General features: G+C 40.0%; 1 protein-coding gene across 1 annotated transcript; it reads left to right on the plus strand.

The window, feature by feature from the left end:
- Positions 1–3,269: 3,269 nt before the first annotated feature.
- On the plus strand, positions 3,270–8,446 carry LOC137294262 (rho-related GTP-binding protein RhoQ-like). Its single transcript, XM_067825269.1, has 3 exons — positions 3,270–3,475; positions 5,765–5,823; positions 6,807–8,446. The coding sequence occupies exons 1-3, from the start codon at positions 3,322–3,324 to the stop codon at positions 7,179–7,181; spliced, it is 588 nt and encodes a 195-aa protein (XP_067681370.1). The 5' UTR covers positions 3,270–3,321; the 3' UTR covers positions 7,182–8,446.
- Positions 8,447–22,698: the final 14,252 nt, after the last annotated feature.

Raw genomic sequence — 22,698 nt, forward strand, 5'->3', positions numbered from 1 at the left:
ATTCCCTGCATGGGTATGGTGGGCGATGCATATATCTGGTGGCCTTCGCTATGACGAAGGGGGAATATTGCTAAAAGCGGCGTAAAATTATAGTTTACACTTTAACGACAGTCCGGTGTCTTTTAATTTGGGGTGGCGGGTGGGGAGATGAGGGTTTGAGATCTACCCAGGATTCGATCCCATATTCTCAGAATGAGCTAGCTATTAAATCCACTGGACCAACGCAGCGTCCACCAAAGGAAGGTCCGACAAGCGGTAGTCCAAACTACAGGCTTTGATTACAATCTCGACGATATTAATTGACACGGCTTCCATGCCCGAAAGCTATGACAGGACAAAGGCTTTCGGAAAACAGTCGAATGTAACATACGTTCATCCGAACAGTAATAACATGACATATGTGATAGCATGACATATGTGATAGTATGACATATGTGATGCCATGAAACGACTGTTAATTGATGTATTTCCTTCACAGGTTGACTATTTTAAATCTATATGTGTATTTCTATTCATATTTGAAACAGTGGTGAAACTAAATAACACTTACCAAATTACATAAAAGCGATTGTGCCTAGTGACACAGAAAACTAGAGACGAACGTTGAATTAGGGACAAAATGCTTCAAAATAGTGCTGATCACGTTATTGTTTTATTTAAATGGCAAAGTCCAAACCAAAGCACTGACAAAAAATGAAGAGAATACAATAGATGTTGGAAAATTACCCCTAACGTCCAATGATTTTATATGCTTTTCATTGTAAATATTTGCGTAGGCGTGCAAACAAATGTTTACAACAAAGGACAACAAAAAAAAATCAGATGCTTGTGAGCTTTTTTACGAGTAGAGTTAATTAAACAACAATGTAAGCAAGGGATTAAGCAACACACTAATTCTTTCCCGAATCCCCTGAAGATGTTGTTTTAACATTTAACATCAACACCTAATCAACGTGAACATCCCCAGAAACCAAGGTAATAGGGGTTAATTAAAACACTATCCTCCGGCTAATTAACTTGAGAAAACATGTGACAATTAGCAATCTTTTCGACTCATGTTACCTGGCGTTAAATCAGTCAATCCAGAAGGTGCTAAGATTAAAGATAATCCCCTCCCTAGGGGTTGGAAGACAATAGGTGCAACATGAACTTATAGAAAGGATTTATACATACTCGCATTCCGAGTTGTGCTAAGATTATAGAGAACAAAAACCCTACGTAAACGATTTTAGTTCCGAGTGATTAATTGATTAAGGTTACAAAGTTAAGTTTCTTGTGAATCTTAGCTGACCAGCAGCATATTTTCTGTGACGTTTAAATTCATAAGTTTATTTTTACAATCTGCTTTTTAACGGAATGTACATTAATAGTATGAATGGTCGCTTTTTGTTAAGATAACAAAGTGAAGCATGAATGAGGATGAAGACTTTCATGGATATACAACGTTTTTCATGTAGCCGATGTGACGTTTCAGTGTAGATTCTAACACCGTTATCAAGCGTTTCAGTGTAGATTCTAACACCGTTATCAAGCGTTTCAGTGTAGATTCTAACACCGTTATCAAGCGTTTCAGTGTAGATTCTAACACCGTTATCAAGCGTTTCAGTGTAGATTCTAATACCTTTACCAAGCGTTTCAGTGTAGATTCTAACACCGTTATCAAGCGTTTCAGTGTAGATTCTAACACCGTTATCAAGCGTCTCAGTGAAGATGGTAACACCGTTATCAAGCGTTTCAGTGTAGATTCTAACACCGTTATCAAGCAAAAGATGTTGTTGCATGAATGTTTATATTTTGTCACACAACACATTAATATTTCCTTATAAAATTCAAATTGATCTTGTCTTCCCCAGCCGACAATGACTCTAGCGCGTGGCATTTTCAGAGTAAACTTTACCATGTGTTATCATTATCGTCGATGTCATTGAAATCATCACCATCCGCCACGTTTTGTTGCTATAATTATCATTACCGTATCTCACTTAAAACATTGTCACTATTCGATGGGTGGAATCATACGTACCTGACAACTGCGTAGACTGATGCTCATGTTATTGATCACTGGATTGTATGTTGAAAACTTAAATATTTACAGACTGCCTCATGCAGCTGGAATATTGCGAGTGCGGCGTAAAACTAAACTCACTCACTCATACATACGTACCCACAAACTGCCCGCAATATAAACGTATATCTATCTCGGAAGGTAAGACTGATAACGACTTCGAGTAGATGCATGTGTATAAAACAAGGTCAAGCATTGCAGTGAGTACTAAAAATATAATCCTCACTCACGTTTGACTCAGACGTTTAATAGTAGTCTTCTGGCTTAGGGGGTAAGATTTCATAGACCTCAAACATATTCTGTTTGCATATGTATATAAAATATTCTTGCGTTAATTAATTAACCATACTTAATTAAGAAGAATACTTTGAAAGCCTGCATCATAAACACGGGTTTATTAAATGTAACTAAGGGAAACAAACAAAACAAACAAACAAAAAATAAAAATGAATAAAAAAATAAATAAATAAATATATAAAAAAACAAACAAACACGGAGACACGCACAATATTTGCAGAGGTAACTTAAACTAATGATCGTATTTTCTCACTACTCCACAAAGATAACACACAGTCGCTCTTTCGTCGACACTGTTTGCCTGATAACTACAGATCATCTGACGGGCGAAAGTAACTATTTGTTTTACTTTCAGTTTAATTTCTTAAGGAAACGTTAAAGTTACGAGATTTAACGTTGGTCGAAGTTTACTATAGTACATGTACTTAAATAAGTGCTGTTGTCAAATGACTTTGTTTTCGTACAGGGAAGGAATGTACCAGTAGGGTTGTTTTCCGTATTCGTTTAATTTCCCGTTTGAATTTTTGTTAATATTTACACTGTTGGGCTCAGAAGGATGACGCACTTTAATTCGATTCACTGCTGAGTAAATTGTCGCACACGTCCCCTAAACCTCCCCCTGGTGAACTGGGGTGAGGAATTTGCCATGGTCCAGAGGTTAAAGTTTTGAATAAATAAGTACGTTCGTTTTCCGTGTTGTAACGTTCTTATGAGACTCAGCGAATGAGATCAACTCGCTCGGCTTGCCTCAAGAAGTTATAAAACTTGCACTGGCTTACCTAAATCGGACCACAATGACACACGAAAATGGTCATGTGACTTTTCCGGCTTGTTGTTACGGGTCGTAACTCGTGGATTTTGATTGGCTGTCGCTTGCTATATACCTGGGTCACCACCATTTGGCGACATCACAACTTAAAAGTACTTCGTTGAGACTCGTGAGATAAAAGTGATCTACAATGAAGGCAGATAGCTGTAAACTATGGGAGAGTAGGAATATTCACTGTGCCCTACTGGGCGACGGTCTTATTGGAAAGACAACGCTTTTCCGGACGTATATAAGCAAAAGGTTCAGAAAGGATTACGTGGCTACGATGCTGGACAAATACACAGGTGAGTAATCTTGCGGCGTTAATATGTATACACTTACGCGTGTTTATTGTCCTTGTGAGTGACAGGTGTGATTGCATTGCTATGTACACCCTTTCCTGTATTATAATAGCACGTGCACTACGTGTGTACATTTACTTATGCACATGTTACATGAAATGCACCAGTAACTTACCTATAGTCATACGTAAGTACATCATGGTATGAATATATGTTATTCGCTATATTTAAATTTGTTTCGATAAATATCAATATCACATTCAGAAAGTATTTGGCTTTGATTTAAGTTCTTACCGAGGATAGTGTTAAGTTTTATTCGTTGAAATGACGTATAGAGAGGAAATTATACACAGTACATTGTCGACAATGGGCAAATGTAACTTTGATTGCGAATGTATTACTCGTCGTGAACGAGAAGCCTTTTTCTTCTGAGAAAATACATCAACATAAGCCTAAACTCATTTTTATCTTATTTAAAACAGATTTGATGAAACTAAAACCAGTCAGTTTTGTTCACTCTTTACGTGTTCATTCACTTGAGATGTGATGATGAATGAACGCGTTGTGATACTGCTACAACAGCCAAAGAAAACATTTAACAACCGACAAGCTGAATTAGGCACGTTTAAAACGTCTAAATATTGTATTTTAAAAATATATCCGGCCATTAAAACGAAAAGTTCTTGGAAAAAGAACGCGATATGAGAAGCTAGCATTGTTACCAACGATTCATGTCAAATAACCCACCACAAACACCCATGTGTGCGAAAACATATTTGCCCGCCTTGAAATCATATTCAATGCAGAATTGTAAATATGCTTTTTGCAAACGAACGCGGAAGTAAGATGCCGATTTCCTTTAGCCTTATGGTTAGGGCCCTATGGTTACTATTTGCATTGTCGTGTTTTGACCCCGTTTTAGACTACCGGCTTAAGAAACAGGGATTAATAGAATTAACATTGAGACCGCTCTCCTATGGTTATCCTGTATGCTAAAAGTGTTATGCTAACTGGCCCATGTTACGTTGAAACATTCCCTGGTCAAAAGGATAAGGGCGTTAGCAGAAAATCCAAATCCGTATGTGTTTAAGTCTAAGTTTTACATCAGCAAACTCGGGTGGGGTCATTTGGATGAGGATTTGCTTTTGTAATATCTATTTATATTGAATAGAAATAACAGCCTCGCTTTGAACGTTTGAGATGGTTTTAAAAAATGTTACTGATTGAAGTAGGATTTAAACTGGATGGGGCCCAGTGCCTGTGCAAGTAAAGTGTATATTGTGTTACGGGACAAAAGTTGCGTTTGACAGTTTTGTGACGTAAAGGGTGTAATGGTATACTAGAAATAAATACTCCGAGATATAAATAGTGCATTAACTGTACATACGTGAAGATACTGATCCTGTTGCCAGGATCACATGGCAATGCACTGTGAACTCAGTGAAACGTGAATTTGTTAGGGTGTGTTTCGGAGTTTGAAACCCAGAAACCAGTTTAGTGCAATGATATTTACATACTGTTCTTGCCTGTTGTCGCTAGCAAAAGTCCATGCTACGAAGTCACTTTATCGTCTATATGCTTGTCACCCACATTGGCACATTGGCAGAATGTGTGAGCCCATTTCTGGTGTCCCCCCTCACCCCACCCCCCTACCTCACCCCCACCCATGATATTGCTGAAATATTGCTAAAACCGACGTACTTCCCAAGTCACTCACTAACTCTGTATGTTTATCAATTATGCCGAGTCAGCGACAACTAAATTGTTAAGACGACGTAATAAAACTGCCTCATTGTTTTTCAAAATGTTCACAGATATCTTTGCGCATGTATGTACATACTGAGAGCAAAAGTAATTCAAAGTTAACATACGTCAACATTAGAAACGAGCTGTCAGTGGAGTGTCTGATTTCCATCTGTCTGATCAAGAGCTGATTGCTTTCAGGCTTTTCAGGCTTCTATTGTGTGAAAGAAACGGGTCAGAAACCTTCACGGTTGAGGGGCTCTTCTAGCACAGCAGGACATGTAGTTAGCTTCCATACAGTCATATAATCATCAACAATCGTTTCCTTTCACTCACAATAAAATATGTGTCAGGGTAAATCGAGACAGATTAGTGTTTGGCTTTGACTGTGTATACTCAGTTAAGAATTCTACAGTCAGTTGATGTTAGTGTTACGACAGGTGACCTATAAGCTCACAGGGCACAAAATCTACTGGTGACACAGATTTCATATACTGACAACCGTCAATTAACTATCGTATGTTCTTATGTTGTCTATTTCAATTGCAGTGCGCATGGCAGTTGGCGGAAAGGAATTCATGATGAATATCTTCGACACACCCGGACAGGTAGATACGCTTTCAGATTGTTAATTTGACTTTAAGCCACAATTCAAACGTATTCCCAGAATAGAATTCATGTTGATCTAAACATTTGAAGTAACTGAAGCATAGTCTCCGACAAAACATCATCGTATGTCTCTAATTATTTATAATGGGGTTCACACGCGAGGTCAGGTCAAGAAATGGAACCCATTGCAAGATTGGCCGTTTTGATAAAGGTTTCAAACCAATTTGAAATCTATGTATAATTTCCTCCATCTAATACGAAAACAAAACAGGAATTTCATTCGATAGTTATCTTGAAAAGTGATTGATGGGTTGTGAATATCTGAGTGATAATGTCCCGCGGAATCAGCTTGTCGATGGTTATCAGGTCACTTGACTGACCATGTGACGTGGTTTGTCCACACCCTGTGGTCATCTCATGACTCTGTCTGACCCACCCAAGCAGAGGTCGAAATACAAACGGGTATGTGGCGGTCATATCAGACATTACACTGCACTTCAACCCACGGCTAGTATTTGGACTTGCTGATAACATTGCTTAGTTCCGCGTCACGAAACGTCAATCATTGCTGCATTGTACGCGTATATAGTCTGAAATATATTAGCGTTCTCAATCCTATCCCACTTCAGTAGTTTATCATAATATATTATTTTCCTATTTTAACAGCGCGTGATAAATGTTCTGAGAAAAAAAATATAGTATCACATGAAAGCACAGAATTTCCTTTATTTTGTCACAGGTTTCTTCACAAGCTATGCCATACAAGGCTTATAAAGAAACCTAGGGAAAAACCCACAAAGAACACTCGTACTTTCATTTGATTGCTTATTTTCTTCCCTCAGTATTTATAGAAATCGATACCGTACGGATTAAGGGGATATCGTTGCATTTTAAGAGTGTTCCTGACTATAGATTAAGCTCTATGGAGTGTCAACCATATTTTTTTATACGCCCGATGACTGACCGTTTACTTTTCTTTCAGGATGATTTTGTGCACGAGCGGGTTATCACCTACAAAGAAAGCGAGGTGTTCGTACTGTGCTTCTCGACATGCGATCGGGAGTCTTTCTTGAGGGTACAGGATCTTCTCCTCCCAGAGATCAAAGAATTTACCGACAGAAAGGTTCCAATCATTCTAGTCGGAACACAGACAGATCTCAGGAAGGGAACGAGAGAAAGCGATATCACAACGAGAGAAGGTGCGAGGTTGGCTAAAGAGATCGGGGCTGACTGCTATTTGGAATGTTCCGCGAAGAAACAACAGGGCTTGAAGGAAGTGTTTGATCATGTCGTCATTTCCGCTTTGAAGGACAGGAAGAGGAAGGGCAACATCTTGCGCAGACTCTTTAGGAAATGACTCTGATTCTGCAGGATCGGAATGACCCGAATCTCAAATCTCACGAGAACATGTGTTCACATGAGATGTCTGTCTCGTTACCCAAATACGAGAATCGCCTTCCATTCCTCGTTGGAAGTTACCGTCCTTAAAGATCTTTTCAACAAGATGTAACGGACATGAGTCATCCCACACGACAACTGTCTAAAGCCGGACATACTCTTCTGATGAAAAAGTTACCGCCCCTTACAGCTTCAGGCGATGCTAAAACTCACATCCGTCAGTGACGTAAACGTACGCTGTGCGGAGCTCACCAGGACATGTCATGTGAGGAGTTATTTCATTACTTCATAGCTGAGGTTAGTGACAGGCAGATAAGAAAGGCGGACACTAGTATGGCGGACACGCTTATTAACCACGTGGTACTTCAAGCGAAATCGTCATCTTGTCAGCCTCGCACAATGCCTACGTCACGAGGTATTTAACCTATGTACCTGTCAATCGGTGAACATTTTCCTCATATCTTATGTTTATTATTTCGCCTTTTCGATTGTAAACATTCTGATGTTTGAGTTGAAAAATGATACCGCATTGAATAACAAGCATTTGACCTTTTTTATTTCATACTTTTGTGGAATAAAAACACCAAACCAAAACTAACTTAGTCACGTATTGCGTTTTCACAAACATGGAACACAAAACGATACTGTAACAGTAATCCCGAAACAGTGAGTTCAAGAGGCTAAAAATAGATCCTTGTTCACCTTTGGTTTAATCTTCGATCGTAAGAAGTAGATTTCGGAAAGCTGGTAATCCGCTTCACAAACTGGTAACCCTAATCGGACGTATTGTTAGGGTCACTAAACACAAAGGGTTCACCAGGTAATCTGGCTTAAACAATGAACAATAATTAAATAAGCTTAATCAACTACGTGTTTTATTTATAGAGTTGCCTTGCTACAGATAAGTAAACACGTGATCTGCAAACACAAAGAGTGTAATCTCGTAATTTCGTGGTCTTCATGAATGTGAAGTTATTTGATACTTCACTGATATGTGAGACTGAATAACGTAATATCATGAAACTATATTGATTGTAATGTGTAACTCTTTTTAATAGATATGGAAGTGTCAGTAAATTAAATGCTGCCCACGGACTATTTAATCAGTAGTGCATGAGTACTCTATCTTGATAGCATGTGCAATATTTATTTTGTTGTATTTACATTGGCTGCTGGTCGGCTCAACACTGAAAAATATTTTGAAAATAAAGGATTAAAAAATAATCGTACTTTCGTTTCATTTTGTCTCTCAATTTCTCGAATGTTTGCTGCTTTTAGATTTGGCGCGTGGTTGGTGTGTAAGGTGAACTGAAGTTCAAGTTTGTTGAAGCTAACAACGAGTGAATGACTGAGTTTAGTTTTACGCCGCACTCAGCAATAGTCCAGCTATATGGCCGCTGCCTGTAAATAATGGAGAGTGGGGCAGATAATCCGGTGATCAAGGGGTACCGATGACATGTGTCAACCAAGTCAGCGAGCCTGATAACCCGATCTCTTTAGTCTCCTCTTACGACAAGCATAGTCGCCTTTTGTGGCAAGCATGGGTTGCTGAAGGTCTAGTCTACCCCGAATCTTCACGGGTCAGGTAACAACCATATGTATGAAGGTGTGTAGTGGTGTATCTACATTGTATGTGTGTAGTGTGTGTTGTGTGGTGATGGTGATGGTGATGGTGATGGTGATGGTGATGGTGTGCGTGTGCGTGTGCGTGTGCGCGTGCGTGTGTACTTTCTATTTTCCTGGAATTAGAATTCTGGGTCTCTGAGATATCGGACCATACCTTAACGTGCATGCCCTACTCGGCCACATAACACAGACTCGACCCAGACAATCAGGTTCTATATATCCCTTTAAAACCACATTGAATACTGGAAAGGGGCCAAGTGATATCTGATTTGTTGTTCCTTATGGAGATGCCTGGGTTCGATTCCACACACCTTTGCTTCATGGACTCGTCCGCAGCATGCAATACATTCCCCCAATTAGTCAGTATGCTTTTACGTCGCTTTTAACTGCGTCAAACCGGAAATATCACACCGGGATATTGACATGCTCAGTTGTATGAACGGGAACACACGTAATGACGTCAGCGCGCCATTAGCCAATCGCTGTTCGAGGGCTCGTGTCTCACGATGTGGGGAATCGAACGTGTCTTCGCTTATCACGCCGAAGACCCGGAATTCAATACCCCTCATGGGTACAATGTGTGAGGCCCATTTTTGGTGTCTGCTTAGTTTTGCGCTGCTTTTATCAATATTCCAGCAACATGATGGTGAACACCAGAAATGGGCTTGACACACTGTACCCACGCAGGGAATAAAACCCGGGTCTTCGGCGTGACGAGCGAACCCTTCAACCATTAGGCTACCCCACCGTCCCTTCTCACCTGCGTCAAAGAGTGGAAAGTAATTTGCTATCTGGATATCATTAAACGATATTAGATGAAGTATTTACTTGAAGCAGATCCAGTGCCCATAAATATGCTCGATATTTTGGGCCTGCACATGAACAATAAACTCACAAAGGTTATTGCCACAAAAAGAGACGCAACTTGAGACTGTATGTCCAACGAATTGGAAGTTGTAACAAGAATCTAGTGTTCCACAAATAATAGCTCTACACCAGTTGACCTCGTTCTACAACACGTTGCTATAATCTAAGCAATCAGAGGAACCGTTGAATGTCAGTAAACAAATCAATGTCGATAAACCCAGATTCCTGTTTATTGCATTAACGCTTGTCTGACACTGTGACATTATCAATTATCGTTCTCCAGTGTATACAGAATGTTATATGAACACACCATATATGTGTGAATTATGTATGTTTGTTTAACACGCATGTGCCTAAAATGTTGATCACTGGATTGTCTGGTCCAGACTCGATTATTTACAAACCGCCGCCATATAGCTGGAATATTGCTGAATGCGGCGTAAAACTAAACTCACTCTCTCCAGCTCGTTCTTCACGTCACGTGTCCGGATGATCAAAGTTTCAAATGAAATAGATTCTTAAGAGCGTATACACAGGCGAAATAATGCCGAAATGTTTTATCTAAATTTCAAACGTTTGGTACCACTAGTGATTGGGACCATGTTACTGACTGACCGCATTACAAGTATTTCATCACGTACACATGTTTATTGCCGTCAGTTTCTGACGTCACACCTATTTTCCACATCGTTTCAACCAAACTCAAAAACGAATAGCGTTTAAATCGACCTTTGTCAAGGAGGTCTCAAGTTTAACTCACGCGACTCGCGTACGTTATTACTTATGTGCATAAGTGTTTAGGAAAGTCGTTTACAAGCCCAACTATCATTGCAACAACATATAGCGTAGGGCGTACGTGTTTTCGTAAAAGGAAATGGTGCGTTTGAAGAGGTTGGATGTAGTGTTGGTTTTATTGTTCATTTCCTTCCATTGTTTGGACTGTTAAAAATTTAATGGGGTTATCAAGGAAAGTGTTTATGGTGTAACGAACCATGAGATGAAGATAAGTAAGCAATTTAACTGAGAACAGCGTTGTTTTGAAGGAGTCGATTCTGCCTGTCATATGACAGCATTTTCCGCAATACTAACGTTAAAAGAAACACAAAATGCAAAATCAAAACAGGGCTGAACATACGATTCGAACTTATTATAAAAATCCGTGAAGAACTGGTCTTCAGTGAACTATGCTTGTCGTAAGAAGCGTCTACCGGAATCGAGTGGTCACGTGCTGACTTGGTTGACACGTCATCATATCCCAATTGCGTGGAAAGATGCTCATATTGTTAATCACTGGTATTGTCTTGTCCACCGTTACGCAACAAACAAACAAGAAGATTATATACGGGTCTTTTAAATTTTACTAGAATTATTCCTTGACAATAATCGATACAGTGAATGAGTTTAGTTTTACGCCGCACTCTGCAAAATTCCAGCTATATGACGGTGGCCTGTAAATGATCGAGTCTGGACCACACAATCCAGTGATCAACAGCATGAACATATAATCCATGTGGGGGTACCATAAAGCTGAAGTGTGTTTTATTACATGCACTTGTGTACGCAGAGGAATCACTTTGATATTTCCCAGAACATTTATCCTCTTTACTGCATATTCCAACAGTTGTATAATAATAACTGCAATAATAATCATATTCCTCTCATATTATATGTTTTATTAGTAGAACAGAATCATCTTTTGATAGATTGTTTAATATCCAAACAACACCAGAGGTTAAACCCACTCGGACTCCAGGTGAAAAATGACCCGATCCGTTAAGCACAGCAATGATGTTCTTGTCGGGCGAGATGCAGTCATTGGATTCATCCATAAAGCCCTCCGTTAATATTGACCAGGACGATAAAAACACCTTGACAACACATCTCAAACAGACAGTTTGGGAAGGAATGAAATGAACACCGTGCCATCCCCAGCCTTCCTAAACAGGTGCTGAGTGTTAGTCGATATCACGAGTATACGGCAAATTTACAATTGACACAGATACGCCTTGTCTATTGACAAAGATTTCCCTTGCAAGGCGTAGCCAGTACATCGCATATGAATTGTTGTGTATGACGTCGCTGAAAATACCTTGACTCCGGAAAATCGTTGCCAGTAGTATGTACATGTAATGGGCGGTGTCATTGTTGATAAGAGAGGTGTTTCAATCATAACATGGTTTGTCTGTTCTCGAACATCACTTAGGGACCGTTGGGAGAGTGCTCAGGCTCGCTGATATGGTTGTTATCGCATACCATTCGCGTTGATCGGTGCTCATGCTGCTGATCTCTGGATTGTGAACAGATCGCCTCCATCGCTCATATAGCTGGAATATTGCGTACTGAGTGCGGCTTAAAACTAAACTCACTCACTCACTCAGAAACACACAAAAATATACCTCTCGGATGTTTGTGATGATATCAGCACCACACAAAACAAACTTTCAATGACACTGCCTACAGAAAGCTAACAATAACAACACGTGTTCCCACATGCTTAACGAAACGAGATACCGACTATACAAAGGTTGAGTTGTTCTTACCTATATGTACCAACGAAACTGACGCCTAATCTTTACAGGTATTTCACCAACTTAATTAGAACCCCCGCAGAAGTTGTAAAGAAGATTCTCATATTCAAATTATACATGCTTTTCCCAAATATTCATCAGCAATCCCCTAGCCATAGATTATGAGTCCCTTTGCATGGTCGAATCTATTTCGATGTATTGTGTCTGTGTAGGTATCAATGATTTGTGTTTCACAAGTGAATGCTCTGGTGTATGAATACGTAATTTACTATATATAAGTATAGTTGGGGGTATTCATTTCACCAGCTGATTATAGTGAGTTGCTCTATCATTCTAGAGTAATTTTCCAGTTCAGCCGTTCGCGTTCAGTGCGTACGTACCAGTGTGGTGATTTCACATCAGTTATCTAACTTGCTTGCAGAATATTAAACGATAAACTGAAAAGGTTAATGCCGAGCGCCAGGCAGGGACCAACAAATACGGTAACCATGCTTTAACGTCTTTTGGTATGACGCGCCGGAGATCGAACCCGCGACCTTCCGCCCTCCGGGCGGACGCTCTAACCACTACACCACGGAGGCGGTACGGTGTGCAACGCTTTACAACAGACCAACCAACCAACCAACCAGTCTTTACGGGCTGTGCAGGTCTTAGCCTCCGCTAATATGCTAAAGGCTAATGAGGACGAATGAAGTCCATATGAACATGACACTATGGTCCAGGGTAACGAAGACTAACGTGGTCGAAGGTAATGACAAATAGCCAAGTTGCCAAGTTATGGAGGACTAACCTGGCTAATGTAGACTAGCGTGATCCTCGTTAAATGTCTGGTCCATGAAGACTAACATGGTCTAGTTTAATAGGTGATAACATGGAGCATGACTAACGTGGATCAGGTCAATGAGGACTAAGGTGATCCATTTTAATGAAGACTAAGTGGTCCAAATTCATGAGGACTAACGTGGTCTATTTTAATAAAGCATAAGTGTTCTAAGCTGAAGAAGATGAAGGTTAATGAAGACTAAGTGGTCAAGGTTAATAAAGACTAGATATTCCAGATTAATGAAGACTAAGGTGGTTCAAGGTAATCAAGACTAGGTATTCCAGGTTAATGAAGACTAACGATTCCAACATATGTCATATTTGGGATTTCACTTTCTTAGTAAAGTACAAATTCTAGTACTTTTTTTCGGTTGAGTCCCATCCGGGATTCGAACCCGCACCCTCAGAGTCAGGCACCTAATCGCCAGCACACAAAGTCAGCCGCCTAGCCCGCTCAGCCACCGCGACTTCCACAAAAATGAAAGTCGGACAACTGGTAGTCTAGACTGCGTACTTTGTGTACCCCTCTGATGAGTGTAAATTGGCACGGCTCCCACGGCCGAAAGAATTTGTACTTTACTAAGAAAGTGAAATCCCAAATATGACATATGTTGCATTTGACCACTTTCTAAATGGCATCGTGTAATCATAACGATTCCAGATTAATAAGGACTAACGTGGATCCGGGTTGTGAAAACTATCATGATTAACGCTTATTCCGTAGACCAATGATGTTCGTACTAACAGGTAGCGTACCAGAACCCTGTTCAGATTTTATAACTAATTAACATGCTAGACTAAGTAACATTTTCAGATAGAAAGGATTAGTGCTAATGCTGTCCACAATAAGGAGGTTCAGCTGAACGAGTTTCAGTATAACGAGGTCAAGATGATTAAACTAAAACCAACGCGATTATTGGTAACGTCGGTCACATTGCCAAGGTCCAGATTACCGAGGTAAACCTCAAGTAAATCTGAATACCTTTGTCCAGATTACTGCTGTTCTGATTTGTGGGTTTCAGTATAACGAGGTCAAGAGTATTAAAGTAAAACCAACGCGATTAGCGTCGTCCACATTAACGAGGTCATGTTTACCGAGGTAAACGTCAGGTAAATCTGAAACCTTTTGTCCAAATTATTGATGTACTGATTAAACTGGGCTTGGTTGATGATATCGAAAGTAACTAGGTTCAGTTTTATGAATCCCCAAACATCTATATGCAGACTACTTTGATTCACGTGTTTATACAGTCTTTAATTTCTTTGAAAGTGCGTTTCAATACCTGATACATATATCACCTCCCATCTCTTTTTGTCATGATTGTATAAAGTTAGAACCGTAAGGCATATATTTTCTTCATGCAGTCATTCACTTCTTTTCACCCATCTATCTATAGCTGTCAACCCCATTTAGAAAAATAGAACATGCAGTGTTTAGCTACAGCGTGGACTTTTATATCAAACGTGTAGATTTCACCATAGAAACATATATCAGGAGAGTCTTGAGCCAGTGTTTGAGAAAAGATGGTGTCTATATTTAGTTCAAAACCGCAAGTCATGGGGGAACAAAGACCGAAAGTCCTTGAAGGGGTCGGGACATTAGACAAGCGTTGGGGTGGAGAGGAATTAGCTGTGTATTTCACGGGGTAATGCATGATAATGCTCAATTTCACAAAGAAATCGGCAAGTGCCCGAATACCGTGACACTTGAATGGACTCTGTGACAACATGCATAGGTTGAAGAGATTGATGGACAGGTGTTGTGTACACAGCATGTAGATTCGGTTACGCTCTCTTTTTCTTTTGTGTGTTAAAGCATGTCTTTTTCAAGCTCAGCTACAAAAGACCGAGTGAGTGAGTGGGTGAGTGATCTGGAAACTTATTCAGGGGTGGTAAAATATTTCAGCATTATTCAGCTCCGCGTCTTCACCTTTAGATTAAATATAGCAGATGAAGTAGTTGAGATAAATGATGTCAAACCAAGTGGCTCAGATGTGATATCAGATCAAGTACTTTAGACAGATGACATCAGATCAGAAGTTCAGAAATGATATCAGATCAAGTACTTTAGACAGATGACATCAGATCAGAGGTTCAGAAATGATATTAGAACAAGTACTTTAGATAGATGACATCAGATCAGAAGTTCAGAAATGATATTAGAACAAGTACTTTAGACAGATGACATCAGATCAGAGGTTCAGAAATGATATTAGAACAAGTACTTTAGATAGATCATGCCAGGTCAAGTAATTCAGAAATGCTATCAGAATAAGTAGTTTAGATAGGTGATATCAGATCGTATTTTTCAGAAATGATATCAGATCAAGCATTTTGGATAGATAATATGAGATCAGGTAGTTCAGAAATGCTGTCAGATCAAGTAATTTGGATCGATGATGGCAGATCAGGTAGTGCAGATAAAAAGACACATGGCCAGAAACGTTTGACAAATATCAGTGCCAGGTAGTTTAGTCAAAGGTTGTTAGACTAAAATTATTATTGCGTAAAACTAGCTTGGCCTTGTAGCAGATCTTCTCGTTTATTTCAAGTGAACAAGTAACTTGGCTCTGCAAGTGTTTGCGATCTATGTTACAGATAGGGCGTGGCATACGCAACACCTGGTATCATTACCTTCATAGTGATTCAAAACCGTTAGCTAATGATACAGTCGGAATCGTGCAAAGATATATTATCAAAATTATACGAAGGGGTTTGTACCTTTTATTTACAGTAAGTGAGTGAGTGTGATTTTACACCGCTTTTAGCAATACCCAGCCATATCACAACGGGAGACACCAGAAATTGGACTTCACACATCGTACCCAGGTCTTCGGCGTGACGAACCTCCATTTACTTTGAGCGTATTGGTGAAGTGAAATTCAACATTTACGACAACGAAAATACAGGAACCATTTCATATCGATACAAGAGTAGCATAAACAGAATAGCGTCCATCCGAAGGTCAAGGTGAAAAGATAAATATGACCCATAGGGTGACATGGAAAGCGGGGTCAGGGAAGCAAGGTATTTAACGTGGTATCTGAGGAATGTTCACTTGGTGTGGAAATTAGGACAGAAACATGGTTCTGGACAAAGGGCAACTGTCAAGTCGACGTGCAGTGATACTGTTTGAGAAGGCTAAAACATACCGGCATGTTCTCCTGCATAGCTGCAGCCTTCGTATGGTTCTCGTTGGTGATGGATGACGATTTGAAGATTTCTTATTGATAAGATCTGTCAAAAGAAGAACGGGTAATGAACAAAACTTCCTTAAAATGGAGATTTCTGAATAACTGACTACCGCTAGATGTACACGTGGTTCCGGATTATTATTATATGTACAGACAGAGGTATGATGTGGGGATCGTCACTGAAGACGGACAAGTTGGGTGGTGTTAAAGCAGTGTTACGGTTCATGTTCAAAGTTGAGCAAGCACAGTAACACATGCACATTCTGAGTGATGAGTTGAAGTACAGGTTGAATTCATTGATGGACAGGTGTTGTGTATATAGGATGTCCATTTCAGTTTTTGTGTGTTAAACCATATCTTTTTCAAGCCCAAATGCGAGTGAGTGAGTGAGTGAAGTAGTGAGTGAGGTAGTGAGTGAGTGTGGTAGTGAGTGGGTGAGGTGTTTACGAACACTGGGAGAAGTAACGTTAAGTTTCATCCACACATCAACACGCTTGTCTCGTGAAAATGACATTCACGATACATGTTGTAGCCCATGTGTTTGAGGAGAACTAATTTATATATTGTTTTGAAACGTAGGTAAATTTCAAACAGGTGATATCAATAGCTTCCGATAGCAATAGAATTCATTCTACGATTATAATAAGGCATGCAGTCTTATCTTATTTATATTCGCCTTTCAAACTGAATTTGGTAACTCACTGACTCAAAATGAATTTTGGCTGGACCTCTAACTCCAACAAATATCCTTTATACATAGGACAGCACTTGCTCACTTGACGTTCCCACTGGCTTCCAAATGAGTCAACACAAAACAAAACAGATCGTGTTACATTTGTGATTTAAAACAATATATTGTTGAAGACGAATATCTTCGAACTGCTTTTTTTTATTGTAATGTTCAGCAACAACTAAATATATTCCAAAAATGTTATACTTATAAGTTTGGGAAATGCGTCAAACCGTTAACCAAAATGGAATGCCATGGACTGGTAAGTAATTAATGTAAGGTAAATGGGAACAAGTTTTCTTCTCATGAGGGAACAAAAACAATGAAAATAGCATTTATATAATTAGCAAAGAAATTATATGTCGCTTCGAACTGCAAACCTTTATCTGAAACAACTGGTCTTGTATGGGAAATGTTTACGGAGTCAGAGTTATCTCCCTTCAGCAAGTCAACACTGCATCGATCGCACCGTGTGGTTCCAGCAGGCAGCAAGTTTGTATTGGGCTAATAATGCATCACCGTCGCCGACTGCGCCGACAAACTAGCATCGCCTCATCCACAGCATCAGCTGCTGGTAATAAAGAGCCAGAGATGAGAGTATGACTTATGCTGCTTTGAGTCATTTTCATACACTGCCTCCTCACATGCTCCCAGCGGTTCATTAGTACTGGCTGACGCCAGATGCACCAAGCTGTTGTGGTTTTGTACGTGTTTCAGATATATATCAACTTCAAAACATGACATATTTAAATGATTCTTTGCTCACATGAAACTTTGTGACATGTTTAGACTGAGACTTGGTCTCTGAATATATATAATTTTGAAAGAAATAAACAAATCCATTTTAATTGAAATGGAGTCCCAGGGAGATCAGAGATTCAGAACCTGAGGAAATGTAGACTTGCTTTATTTAGAGCCTTAGCACTGCAGGGAGGACTAGACTGTAGGGAAAATAATGTGGTTGAGGGACTGTTAGACAGGCTAGGATATGGTATATGCAGATATCTGCACTAGTTCGTGCAGAAAGGCAGAAAGTTAAGTGTAATATATGGGGTTGATCTATCTAGTGTTACATCTTTTAATCTGCAGCAGGAAGAATACGGAAGGAACTCTTTCCTTTAATTGTTGATGGTGTTGCGTTACATATAATTTTGATTATATTTTTCAAATCTGCATCTTCCAGCTGTCGAAGTAATAGAGAAATCACTGAGATTCAATCTCATGCGGCGAGCGAATTCAGTTTTAAGTCGCCTTTACCAATATTCCAGCAATATCAAGACGGGGAACACCAGAAATGGGTTTCACACATAGTATCCATGTAGGGAATCGAACCGAGGTATTCGGCGCTACTAGGGGCGGCTTTAACCAGTAGGCTTCCCACCGTCCCTCTCACTCATACAGAAAATGAAAAGGATGATAGGATCATATGATCCAGAGGATGGAACACATTGTCCAAAGCATCACGATTCCCCTTCACACGTCATCCGTTTGACGAGGCTGATCTAAGTCTTGGTGATGAAACAAATACACGCATCACACATCCTTGTTAACCTGATTGCTGGGGAGGGGGAGGGAGAGGGAGGGAGGGTTAGAAGTAAGGGAAGGGGGCGGGGGTGCTGGGGTGGAGTGTGGTGTGTGTGTGTGTGTGTGTGTGTGTGTGTGTGTGTGTGTGTGTGTGTGTTATAGAACGGATATCCTATTGGTTAAAGCGATCGATCCTTCGAGCCAGCCAAATGGGGCATTTGTGGTAGTCAATTTAAATATTATTCACAATTTGTACTCTTGGTTATTAATTCAACGAAAGAGACTTTACACTTCAGCGTAATGGACATTGCAGCCTTGACTTTGCCCTACAGGGCCAAGACGCTTGAATTAGCGTTAGTAGAGGAAAGTCGACTTCGGAACCATATCGCGGTGTGTTGCAATCTGCTGCAACCAGCCCTTGGCGGGTAGAATTAACTGTGTCGAAGTTTAAAGGGCGTGTGTACTTCGAGTTATTCAATGTTCCAATCCACGACTCAAAAAGTTTCCTTGGAGCTCAATACATCAAAGTCCGACAAGGTGTTCTACCAAATATGTTATAATTTATTAAAACGTGCGAGAACATAATAATTGCAGCCCGATCGATATTGAAGGATCGATATGCTTCTGGCCGATGGAAAGGGACGGGAAAACGATGAGGATGCTCAAAATGATACAGTTTGCCGTGATGGTCTTCTCTTCTGTGATTCAATCACTGACTGGTCATTTGATTGAAACATTGACTGACACACACAAATTGTGAAAGACACATTAATGGATGTCAATTTCAGTCTGTTATGAACATTCTTACTCCTTCACAGGTGAAAAAATGGCAGAAGTTATAAAATAACATTTAACAAGGGAAACCAGTAATTCACTGGCTCTGGACCTAAATTTTCGAAGCTCTCTTAGCGCTAAGACAGTCGTAAGTGCCATACATTAACATTAACGTACGACTTAGAGAGCTTCGAAAATCTAGGGCCTTATTGGTACTATCAATAGATAGATGACAGACGGGTGTAGATCAACGAAGGAGTGAGAGTATACTCCCAAAAGTTCACCCTGTTACAAAAGCTGACACCCACAAACATTCTCCTTTAAAAGGACATGACCACGATGCCATTTCATGTTGTGATTCTGAGCCTAATAAAATCGCTTTTCATATGCCTGCATTTCTTTCTTTGTGATTTGGAGTAAAGGTATCTCGTATTGATCAGAGGTTAGTGTAAGTCGTCGCTGAGGCTGACTAGCGACTACTGGGTCCCCATCGGGTCAATATTTTCACTGTTGGATCACTGTTAGATCACAGGACTAACCCGTGAGATACGGGTTAGAACTGGCCTTCAACACCATACATAGATTCCCGTGAAGATTCGGATTAGAAAACAAAATCAGCAACCCATGGTTTTCGTAAGAGGCGACTAACGGGATCGAGTGGTCAGACTCGCAGACTTGGTTGACACATGTCACTATATCCCAGTTGCGTTGATTCATGCTCATGATGCTGACCACTGGCTTGTCTAGTCTAGACTCGATTATGTATAGACCGCCACCATATAACTAGAATATCCCCGATTGCGGCGTTAAGCATGAACCCAGTCAACCAGGCAACCAACCAAGCCTTGTGGATAGACCGTTTGTTTTTTAGCGAAGGTCAGTAATATCGCTGGGATATGGTTGAGTGCGTCGTTAAACAAACGAACAAACAAACTTCAGGGCACCTCCTCATGACAGGAAAGTGACCGTGGTACGATGGGAGATATATTGGAGTCAGTCAATGTTGGTTTGGTAATAGAGGATGTTTTGAGCGTGCGTCACCAGTTGCACTTCTTTATGACCATATTTGTTTATACAGTAATCAAAGATGAGTGGTGTATGACGTGAAATTTGCATGTGTACAATTTTCATTTTCAAACGAAACAAATGCCTGTTTAAAAGAAACACTCAGAACTGTCTGAAGCAAGGTGATTGTCAACATTAATGGTGTGCTGTGATTTATCCACCCTTTTGAAAACTGTCAAAATCAAGAATGACATCCCGTGCACGTGTATAGGGCTACTGCGTTGTGCACGTGCATCCCATGCGTTGTGTCTAGGGGTGGTGATGCGTTCATACGAAGTCTGAAGAGAGAAATGGTGCTGCGTTCATACGATGTCTGTCTTCGAAAAGTTTATTAACGCTTACTTCCTACCCGACTTTAGATGCCTCGACGTTTTGTGTGGAGTATATGTTGTTGACCCTCTGAATATAGCTAACATTATCCAAATGATTTGTGATAATGAATGTGACTGAACTGAGTGAGACTTACTACCAGTAGCTAGTTTATTAAAAATAATCAAACGGCTAAAGTTTATTGAATCTTCATGTCAGTTTGCATAAATTTAAAAAAACTGTTAAAACGCATTTCTTGGAAGAATTGCATCAGTCCATGCAGTGATACACTGAACAATGATGACATGACGACGGAGCCACACACGGAAAAGAAAGAAGCGTTATTAATTTTGATGAGTATAATTTTTGTATTCGTCGTCGCGTTAGGCAATAATTCATCTTGAAAATTAGATCAAAACATGGTTTAAGTCACGTTGTTGTTTCAAATGCCTACTTCTTTGAAGAAACAGTTGTTTCAGACTATTGCGCAAATCTGTCTTGTCTTTATCCTCCCTCCTTGTCACAGGTAAGTTCCTTATCCGAGGGTTGCACTGTGTCTCCTCTCTGCTGACATTACCTCCACTTGCATGGGCAATGAGGTGAAAAGGAATTTAACGCCACAGTCACGTGCGTATGTGCATGTGTGGAATTTTTTAAAAATCTGGTCTAATATTGGTTTTCTAACGCTAGCCCACTAAGACATCACGTGTCGATGCAAAATAGACACAATACACTTTGTATCCTGCCTTTTTAATATCCCATTAATGGCAACCATGACAGAGGAAAACAACATATGCCGTTTTAGATGTCTTTTGATGTGATGATCCTGGGATCGAATCTGGACCTCCAGATTTTTCTGGGCAGACCATATGTCTACTTTACCGGGGAGGCGGTCTCAAATGCCATAGACAATGCTCTGTTGTTTATATCGTGACATTTTGGTTGTTTATTGGTATGTGTTTAGTATATTCTTTAGTGACATTTTGGTGACACAAGAACGATGCTGATTGTTTCACTGAAAACATATTCACATCACGTAAGTGTGAGCGACAGTTGTAAAAGACAATTTATTTCTTCTCGTTTTTATTTTTAAGATCGACATGCGCAAAAGGCAGAGAAATGGTTTATGGCGTTGTTTGACAATGGTATTAGAATGCAAAGTGAAACGCTAGACAACGGTATAAGAATGTAAAGCATTTGTCACAAAGTAGTTGAAGTGGACAAAACAATAAGAACGGTTTGTTGAACAAATGAAGTCCACTAGTTATTTAGACCCATGAAAGTCCAGGGGTCTTCAGCAACCCATGCTTGCCATAAAAGGCAACTATGCTTTAAGAGGCGACTGACGGGATTGGGTGGTCAGGCTCGCTGACTCGGATAACACATGTCAACGGTTCCCAATTGCGCAGATCGATGCTCATGTTGTTGATCACTGGACTGTCTGGAATATTGCTGAGTGAGGCGTAAAACTACATTCTCTCACTCACTCACTCCACTAGCTATTTAGTTTTCGCAACAACTGATGCAGGACAATAGACATGATTTCTTCGAAGGGTATGTTAGAAGTTGATGAAGGGGATGAAGAATGATGAAAACGCTATGTATGTACTACTTATTTGGTTTGAAAGGTGACGTTTCGACATAGATTCATGCTTGACAGCGGCATTAGAATCCACGTCGAAACGTCGTCTTTCACAAAAAGAAGTTGTATATACATAAAATTATCATCACGCTTAAGAAATATCAAGACATGACAAATTGAGATGTCAGATCGACCAGTGGCAATCTCCAGCAAGCTAGCAAATAGGTCTACCTTGTGTAGCAAGATGGCCTTGGAAAACTTGGAATCTCTAATTTTCCAAAACAGACGTTGCCAGACTTGATAATGCCAGGTACCCTGTCATTTGGGGATGTTCCCATGGTAACCATGCTATTTTTAATAGAAACTGACAGTTTCTCAGATATTTTACAACTCTTGATGGTACACATTACAGGTCTTCATTTGAACGACTAATGAAAACCTTACATTGCATCTCC

The sequence above is a fragment of the Haliotis asinina genome, chromosome 8, assembly GCF_037392515.1.
Source record: "Haliotis asinina isolate JCU_RB_2024 chromosome 8, JCU_Hal_asi_v2, whole genome shotgun sequence".
Taxonomy (NCBI): domain Eukaryota; kingdom Metazoa; phylum Mollusca; class Gastropoda; order Lepetellida; family Haliotidae; genus Haliotis; species Haliotis asinina.